The sequence below is a fragment of the Eleginops maclovinus genome, chromosome 8 (genome assembly GCF_036324505.1).
Source record: "Eleginops maclovinus isolate JMC-PN-2008 ecotype Puerto Natales chromosome 8, JC_Emac_rtc_rv5, whole genome shotgun sequence".
In the NCBI taxonomy this organism is placed as follows: Eukaryota; Metazoa; Chordata; class Actinopteri; order Perciformes; family Eleginopidae; genus Eleginops; species Eleginops maclovinus.
Window position 1 is genome coordinate 603,362 of NC_086356.1, and position 10,000 is coordinate 613,361.

The 10,000-nt window shown below is 43.8% G+C and overlaps 1 protein-coding gene across 1 annotated transcript in view; it reads left to right on the forward strand.

The window, feature by feature from the left end:
• Positions 1–1,346: 1,346 nt before the first annotated feature.
• The window catches only part of gfra2b (GDNF family receptor alpha 2b), a 44,408-nt gene continuing 35,754 nt past the window's right edge, over positions 1,347–10,000 (forward strand). The window contains exons 1-2 of the mRNA XM_063890036.1: positions 1,347–1,426; positions 5,669–5,968. Coding sequence (XP_063746106.1) covers positions 1,393–1,426; positions 5,669–5,968 — 334 coding nt within the window. The 5' untranslated portion in view covers positions 1,347–1,392. The remainder of the gene's footprint in view (positions 1,427–5,668; positions 5,969–10,000) is intronic.

Genomic DNA, 10,000 nt, shown 5'->3' on the forward strand with positions numbered 1-10,000 from the left:
TGCTGCTGGCTGACTTTATTCGGTCGTGTGACCAATCACTTCCACCGTGACGACTTTTATGTGTTGTGACAGGAAGGAGATGTTTGTGTTACAGGAAGTCAGTTAATTGCTGTAATCCTCCCCGCGGGCTGAAGGCTATCGTTAGAGACGCAGAGGCTTCACGGTCTGATGCCCGTCACCTGAGATCCGTTAAACCCACCGCCGCTCCTGAGTCTAATACAGCTCATATATGCAAAATAAAACCTGTAATATGTACTGCAGTACTCCAATATATCTACTCTGACACATGTACTGTAATATATCCAATATAACTCTGATATTTACTGCACCTCTTCTGTAACACGCTGATACTTCTACTAACCAGCTAACTGAGGGGGGTCGGACCCCTTGTGGGGATGCTACCTGGGCTGAGGTGTTCCAGGCACTGGGAGGAGACAGAGATGCAGACCCAGGACCAGTGGAGGGGTCACATCTCCCCGCTGGACTGGGAGCGCCTTGGAGCCCCCCAGTCAGATCTGTGGCCGGGGAAAGCCAAGTTTGGGGCACTCTACTGGAGCGGATACCTCCACGACCTGGAAGGATGTACTATGATATACTGAATGTACTCGAATACTCCAACACATCGACTTTATTCTCTAATATAAACTGTAAACCATCTAAAATGGCTTTATGACTTAATTCTCGACTTATTTATTAACAACCTTACAGTTTTATTTACCACGTCGTCGTTTTTTGACATTTGTATCTTCTCCTCAACACTTAGACTTTTAGAATAAAGATAATGAAAGATAAATAAATATGAACAAAAGTGCATTTAGAGACGAGGCTGATATGTGTTCAGGTATTCAGTCTTTCACCTGGTGAGAAAACGTGTGTGTGTGTGTGTGTGTGTGTGTGTTTGGAGGAGGGGTTTCTAGGTTTTCTCTCAGTGTTTCTCGCACACTGAGTTTGCTGAAGGAGACACGAGAAGACGCACGAGGCAGCTGGATTAAAGCGGCATCACGGGGAGCTTTACGCGTGCCATTACGCACCAGACAGGGATATAATTAAAGACAAATCACATATCTGAATATCACTGCGGAGGGGGGAGGAGAGGAGCGAGAAAGTTGGAGTACCGCGGAGTCATCGCACCTGGATGTTTACGATCAGCGGAGGAAAGTGTTTTTTTTGGAGCCTCACACACCGGGGAAACATGCGGTCCCTCCCGGGCTGAGAAGCGTCTCCAGCCGGTGTCAGGAGCTCCAGCATGTCGGCGACGAGGGAGTGAGACACACCGGGGGAGAGAAGGGGGAGATAAGGGGGGAGTGAGTGGGGTAATACCGGGGTGGGCGGGAGGAAGAAGGGAGCTTTATTCCGTCTCCAGACCCTGTGGGATTTACCGCTGCTCCAGATATGATCCTGATTCTCAGTTTGGTGTTTGTGTTGGGTGAGTAAATCCCGGAGCTCCGCACACACACACACACACACACACACACACACACACACACACACACACACACACACACACACACACACACACACACACACACACACACACACACAGCTGCCTCCCCTCTACCTCTTCTCCTTGACACCCCCCTCCCTTTTATTCAGATATTATAAATTGCACGAATCAGATTTAATTTGTATTTGGTTCAGTCACTTCAGTCTTTTGACACTGGATTATATTTGCGTGTGTGTGTGTGTGTGTGTGTGTGTGTGTGTGTGTGTGTGTGTGTGTGTGTGTGTGTGTGTGTGTGTGTGTGTGTGTGTGTATCAGAGGGTTGCAGTGGTGTACTCTGAGCATTTCATTCAGTAAAAGTAATAAAAACACTCTTAATCCTAAAGAAAATCCCCAAAAGTCTTGAATTATATTCATTTCACAGATACATAACAAGAAGACAAAATGGTATGATAAATAATATAAACAGCAAATCAAAAACCATTTCAAAATAAAACAAAACAAATGAAAAAGTGAAATAATATAAACTTCTGATACTCTCTGAATGTTATTGGAGTATTATCATTAATGCTGATGCATGTGTAATATATTCATATTTGAGATGTCTTCATAATAATATAATGTGTGTTTCAATAAATGTATTTCTTTACTCAAAATACATTTATGATTTGTTTTAACCGGTGAGAATATAATGCCATCACTGCTCTCTAGTGGACAGAAGACCAATAATGACTTTATTACACATAAACCTTCTTTATTGCAATGTAACTTAATGGATCAGGTTTGTATATATATATATATATATATATGTATATATATATATATATATATGTATATATGTGTGTATATGTGTGAGCACAGTACATATGTAATAAGTGAGCACAGTACATATATTACACTCTGTGTGAGTATAGTGTATATAAATGCTAAGTATAAGTACCTCACACTTCAAAGAACTACTGTACTTGGGTAGAGGTGCTTTAGAGTCCTGTACAGTGTTTATTTCAGTGATGTAAAAAGTGAACAAATAAGAGTCTCTGTTAAAGGGTTTGGTGCTGAAACCAGAGGCGTGCTTTTATTCTGGAAGTCTTAATTCAGCCTAACTAAGAGGTTTCCTGAACTCTGAGGCACCAGATCATAGAGGAAAAACAGACTTATAAAAGGTATGGAGATTAAAATGCTTAATTAAAAGAATAAATATAATAAATAATCAAAAAGTTAACGACGAATAATCAACTACCAAAATATTATAAAAGAATACAAACTATTTAAAAAAATACATTTCAAATACAAATTCTAATATTATTAACTTTAGTTTAATAAATCTATGACAGAAAAATCTAAAGCGAGATAATACAAAATAATATATACACACATACAGTGGGGCAAAAAAGTATTTAGTCAGCCACCAATTGTGCAAGTTCTCCCATTTAAAAAGATGAGAGAGGCCTGTAATTTTTATCATAGGTACACTTCAACTATGAGAGACAGAATGGGGAAAACAATCCAGGAAATCACATTGTAGGATTTTTAATGAATTAATTGTAAATTCCTCGGTAAAATAAGTATTTGGTCACCTACAAACAAGCAAGATTTCTGGCTCTCACAGACCTGTAACTTCTTCTTTAAGAGGCTCCTCTGTCCTCCACTCGTTACCTGTATTAATGGCACCTTTTTGAACTCGTTATCAGTATAAAAGACACCTGTCCACAACCTCAAACAGTCATACTCCAAACTCCACTATGGCCAAGACCAAAGAGCTGTCAAAGGAGACCAGAGACAACATTGTAGACCTGCACCAGGCTGGGAAAACTGAATGTGCAATAGGTAAGCAGCTTGGTGTGAAGAAATCAACTGTGGGAGCAATTATTAGAAAATGGAAGACATACAAGACCACTGCTAATCTCCCTCCATCTGGGGCTCCACGCAAGATCTCACCCCGTGGGGTCAAAATGATCACAAGAACGGGGAGCAAAAATCCCAGAACCACACGGGGGGACCTAGTGAATGACCTGCAGAGAGCTGGGACCAAAGTAACAGAGGCTACCATCAGTAACACACTACGCCGCCAGGGACTTACATCCTGCAGTTCCAGACGTGTCCCCCTGCTTAAGCCAGTACATGTCCAGGCCCGTCTGAAGTTTGCTAGAGGGCATTTGGATGATCCAGAAGAGGGTTGGGAGAATGTCATATGGTCAGATGAAACCAAAATAGAACTTTTTGGTAAAAACTCAACTCGTCGTGTTTGGAGGAGAAAGAATGCAGAGTTGCATCCAAAGAACACCATACCTACTGTGAAGCATGGGGGTGGAGACATCATGCTTTGGGGCTGTTCTTCTGCAAAGGGACCAGGACGACTGATCCGTGGAAAGGAAAGAATGAATGGGGCCATGTATCGTGAGGTTTTGAGTGAAAACCTCCTTCCATCAGCAAGGGCACTGAAGATGAAGCGTGGCTGGGTCTTTCAGCATGACAGTGATCCCAAACACACCGCCAGGGCAACGAAGGAGTGGCTTCGTAAGAAGCATTTCAAGGTCCTGGAGTGGCCTAGCCAGTCTCCAGATCTCAACCCCATAGAAAGTCTTTGGAGGGAGTTGAAAGTCTGTGTTGCCCAGCGACAGCCCCAAAACTTCACTGCTTTAGTGGAGATCTGCATGGAGGAATGGGCCAAAATACCAGCAACAGTGTGGAAACCTTGTGAAGACTTACAGAAAACCTTTGACCTCTGTCATTGCCAACAAAGGGTATATAACAAAGTATTGAGATGAACTTTTGTTATTGACCAAATACTTATTTTCCACAATCATTTGAAATACATTCATTAAAATCCTACAATGTGATTTCCTGGATTGTTTCCCCCATTCTGTCTCTCATAGTTGAAGTATACCTATGATGAAAATTACAGGCCTCTCTCATCTTTTGAAATGGGAGAACTTGCACAATTGGTGGCTGACTAAATACTTTTTTGCCCCACTTTATATAAATATATGTGTGTGTATATATATGTGTGTGTGTCCCCCTTTAATTGGTTCAACCAGTGACAACCTTGATGATGTCACACAGCAGCAGGAAGTGTTTGGTGTGTCCCTTCTTTAGAGACAGAGGACAGTCTGGTGAGTAAGACACAGAAAACAAACCTTAAAGAGCTGCAGGTTTTCAACTTGGGAAAAGCTGCTACTATTATTACCGGTGACTTTGAGGCTGTTGTGATCGCTTTGAGTCAAATTCAGGTAACTTCACGTTGTGTTTTGGTCCATTTGAGTCACTTTGTAATTGTGCTTGTCGCTATGTACACATTTTGTGTCTCTTTCAAACCCTTCACATCTGTGGCTGTTATGAGCTCTTTTGGTAAATCAGCATTTCTTTCAGTCATTCTAAGATATTGGGTTAAGATCTGTTTCTACTTATCTCATGTGTCCTCTTGGTCATTTTATATCTCATTCTGGCCATTAATGTCTGTATGGTGGATTTGACGTCTCTTTGGGGCTATTATAATTAATAGAATTTTTATTTTGAGCCTCTTTTTGGTCTTTTTACGTTAGTTTTTCGATGTTACACCTCTTTTTGTTTATTTCACATCTCTATTTCGTTGTGGCGTCACGTGTTTGGTCATTTTGTAATTGTTTTCTTAGTTCATTTGTGTTCCTTGGTTACTTTTTATACGTCTTAAAGTGGGATTTTGGCCCAAGAAGTGGCCCAATAGACCCATGTATGGTAAACACGGCTCAATAAAATCAACCAGACTTTTCCTTTGTCTGATAAATGATTGAGTAGAAACGTATTTTGGTATTTGTATTGTCCTCTGAGTGACCAGGAATCCTCTCTGAGTGATTCTGGGGGTCGGAGCGGATCCTGGTCTCTCTCTGATGTCTGTGCATTAAATTGGTTTTGGCTGAGAGTTAAAGCAGAGGTGTTTCTGTGGTGGAGGTTAGAGACGGGCTGTCCCAGAGACGAACATAAACTCTATGTCCTGCTCTTCATCCCGGAGCTGGTCTCTCTTTATCTTACTTTATTTCATGTATTTGATTCCCTTTATGATCTCTCAGTACATTGTTTCATATTTCATATCTTATACTTTATATATTTCTTATATTCATGTGACGTTCTTATACCTTTACATTATCTATATTTTATTTGATACGTCATATGTCTTTGATGATACATGTACATTTACTTATGTGTATATAGATTCTACCGTAACCCGACCCCCCCTCTCTGCTGTTGCAGATGTGTGTGTGTGTGACCCGGCGCTCGACACCCCCGGCTGGACGGAGCCTCTGGACTGTGTCCGGGCCTCGGAGCTGTGCAACCAGAACAGCCAGTGCAGCTCCCGGTACCGGATCATGCGCCAGTGCCTGTCAGGGGGGGGCCGCGAGCGCAGCGCCATGCTGGCCTCCAGGGAGTGCCGGGGGGCGCTGGAGGTCCTGCAGGACTCCACGCTGTACGACTGTCGCTGCAAGAGAGGCATGAAGAAGGAGCTGCAGTGCCTGCAGAACTACTGGAGCATCCACATGGGGCTGAGCGAGGGTAAGCTAACGTGCTAACCAGCTAACGTGCTAACGAGGTCTCTGCTTACTGTATTCCCTCAGTGGCTGGTTCTGCTGCTGCTGGTTCAGTCGGATTTTATGTGGGTTTCTGTTTGAATGTTGCCTCGAGTGCTACTGGGAGAAAGAAGTGCTACTGGGAGAAAGAAGTGCTACTGGCAGAAGAAGTGCTACTGGCAGAAAGAAGTGCTACTGGCAGAAAGAAGTGCTACTGGGAGAAAGAAGTGCTACTGGGAGAAGAAGTGGTACTGGGAGAAAGGGTTTTGCTTTTGTTTAGAGGTAAACTGTGCTGAGGTTCAAGTGTCTTTGTCAACTCGTTTGTTGAAGTCCAACAAGTGAAGTCACAATCCTGTGGCACTAAAGCCTCAGTGAAGTCGTGCAGTTTGGATGTAAAAGTCCCGAGTCATTTGTCTTAATGTCACAACTCATTGGTTGCTCAAGTCCAAGGAGAGTGACGAGTTGCGTGTATTAAAGTCACAGGAGAAGTCAAGAGTCCTTTGTGTGAAGTAACGAGCCAACGGTCTCAATGTCGCGAGAGGTGTTGATCATTGGTGTTACAGTCACGAGTCAGTGGTATTCAGTGGGAGTTGATCTATCTTTGGTAAGTGACACGTCTTTGCACCCAAACTTTAAATGTTGAGTCTATCAGATCTTGTGTTGGAGTCTAAGTGAAGTCCTGAGTCATCAGTGTTTAAACTACAAGTCCACACTTTGAAAGTCAAGAGTCATTGGTCTGAAAGTCCAAGCGAGGTCCCGAGTCATGGGTATGAAATATGTGTGCTGGAGTCGAGAGGCATTGCTATGAAAGTCAAGAGTCGTCGGTGTTAGAGTCACAAGTCATTTTAAGTCTGTACCCATCCAATTAGGGACTTGAGTCCAAGTCATGTGACTCGGATGCACCCTCTGGTATGAAGTGTTCGGTGTCTCCAGATACAGCGGCTCCTTCTTGTGTTTCTACAAGTTAGAAAACCTTTCCTTTTAAACCGAGTCCGAGTCAGTCTGAGACTCTGTTCAGAACAAACTGAAGCAGTCCTGCAGAGCTGCTGTGCTTTCAGTCACCTGGCTAACACACACACACACACACACACACACACACACACACACACACACACACACACACACACACACACACACACACACACACACACACACTGGCCTAGTTTGGTCTCAGCAGTGGCAGAGCTCATTAAGAGGCTCTCTCTTTGTTCTCCGTTCCACTGAGGGTGTCTCTGTAGAGCCAGCACACACACACACACACACACACACACACACACACACACACACACACACACACACACACACACACACACACACACACACACACACACACACACACACACACACAAACCACTCTTGGCAGCCACACACAGGACACACAGACGGAGTGTGTGAGGGAAACAGAAACATCGTCTCAGACGTCTGCAACTCTCAGATCAGCAACTTTAAGATTTCAAGGACATTCAGCACGGTGTGTGTGTGTGTGTGTGTGTGTGTGTGTGTGTGTGTGTGTGTGTCTGTGGGGTGTGTGTCTCTCAGCACTGTGGGGTGTGTCCTCTCTGTGGTGGTTGTGTGTGTTTCTCCTAGTGTTTATGAGTTTGTGTTTTTAAGTGTTGGGATTTCTGTGTTTTTATCTGGAAGTTTGTTTCTCAGTGTGTGTGTGTGTGTGAGTGTGTGTGTGTGTGTGTGTGTGTGTGTGTGTTTGGCTCATTACCTCCTGTCTGATCTCGATCATCAGTTTGTTTTCCTGCATATTAATTAAGACAGAGGACATTAAGTTAGTATGAGGGATGAAAAAACAACACAATATGTTTTAGTCTTTCTTTTACGAGGTGTTGCAGCGTCATTGAAGTCTTTAATCCATTAATCTAAAATACGGCTTTAAACTTGAAATTAATCTCCTAAAAGTCTCTGAAAAGATAAGACATGAGAGCTGGAGTTAATGATTTTTAATGCATTCAGGAAGAATTGTGTATAAAACGGGTCTTCCATCATCCAAGTGGCTTTAACAAGAAGAAGAGACAGATCCTAAAGAGACCTGTCCTTTTTATAAAAGTGTGTATTAGCGATACACACACACACACACACACACACTATTTATGCAGCACTTTCATTCGGTAACATCGTATTTAGTGCGACCCTGAAATAACTCCCAACACTTAAACTGTGGGAGGACGAGAGGAGACGAGGACTAAAAAGACGCTTAAGAGTCTCTTTACTCTGAGTCACCGCCGTGCAGAGGTGTTCAAAAACCTTCTCCTGCAGAGACTCTGTGCTGGGAGAAGTACATTATCAGATAATAAATGTACTGCAGACACACTTCCATCAGGAGGAACTGCAGCTTCAGAATGGATGCAGATATATAAACACAAATCAAAACCCATGAAGAAACATCTGCAGCAAGTCTTCAACACATCTGACGAGCAGACGTTTGCACGGCGACACAAGCTGTTTTATCTGAAGTGTGGCTGTGCAGGATTCTCAGTAATCTGCACAGGGATTGCAGCATTAGTCATGGATTTGTGTGTGTGGGGGGGGTCTCTGCTGATTTCCTCACCTCTGCTCTGAGCTTCTGCAGGACTGAAGTCACACAAACCTGGACTTTGAAATGTCTCAGTTGCAAGAAAAATGAAATTGCAAAGCCGGCTAAACACAGAGAGAAGCACTTCTATTTCATGCACTAGGCTATAAAGGAACTACAGCACGGTCACATGACTTCAGGTTACCACCGCTAAGCTAAAGGCAGCTAATGTTGGGCTATAAAGGAACTACAGCACGGTCACATGACTTCACGTCACCACCGCTAAGCTAAAGGCAGCTAATGTTGGGCTATAAAGGAACTACAGCACGGTCACATGACTTCACGTCACCACCGCTAAGCTAAAGGAGGCTAATGTTGGGCTATAAAGGAACTACAGCACGGTCACATGACTTCACGTCACCACCGCTAAGCTAAAGGAGGCTAATGTTGGATGTGATGACGTTTAGTCGTCTCTTTTAGACCCTCGTTTATAAGTCCACCAGTTGGGTATTAACTGGTGTATTTTACGTCGTAGAACGAAACGTTAAATCTCCATCCATCCATCCATCCATCCATCCATCCATCCATCCATCCATCCATCCATCCATCCATCCGTCCATCCATCCATCCATCATCCATCCATCCACCATCTTCTCCCGCTGATCCGTCAGGGTCTCGGAGGTAACAGCTCCAGTAGAGAGCCCCAAACTTTCCTTTCCCTGGCCACATCAACCAGCTCTGACTGGGGGATTCCAAGGCGCTCCCAGGCCAGCAAAGAGATATAACCCCTCCACCTGGTCCTAGGTCTACCCCTCTTCCCAGCTGGACGTGCCTGGAACACCTCCCTAGGGAGGCGCCCAGGTGGCATCCTCACTAGGTGCCCGAACCACCTCAACTGGCTCCTTTCAACGCGAAGGAACAGCGGTTCTACTCCGAGTCCCTCCCGGATGACTGAACTTCTCACCTTATCCCTAAGGGAGATGCCAGACACCCTGCAGAGAAATCCCATTTCGGCCGCTTGTATCCGCGTCCTCGTTAAATCTTTTGACATTCATTTATCTAATATTTGCCTGCAGACAGTTGACTAATGGACTTTATCTTCTGAATGTTTCCTCTGGGAAATATCTGACCTGTCTGCAGCTCGTTAGTGTTTACATCAAGATGCGATTATAAAGTCATTAAGACAATAACGAGGAGAGTAAACAGAGCGCTATTATATAAATGTGATGGACTTATTAATCAAAGGGAAAAATAATGTTCAGAAAGCTCTTCATGTTTCTCAGACTGCCTGTGCTGCAGCTCCTCTTTTCACCCTCTGTCTGAAACCAGAGCCCAGTCTGCTCTGATTGGTTAGCTGGCCGACTCTGTTGTGATTGGTCAAACTGCTTAGAGATGTCCCGCCCCCTTAACCTAACAGGTACAAAGAGTTGGAGTGCTAGCAAATAGGTTCTGGAACTTTGGGATTTTAGCCTCTGCAGACCGTTTACTTGCACAGAA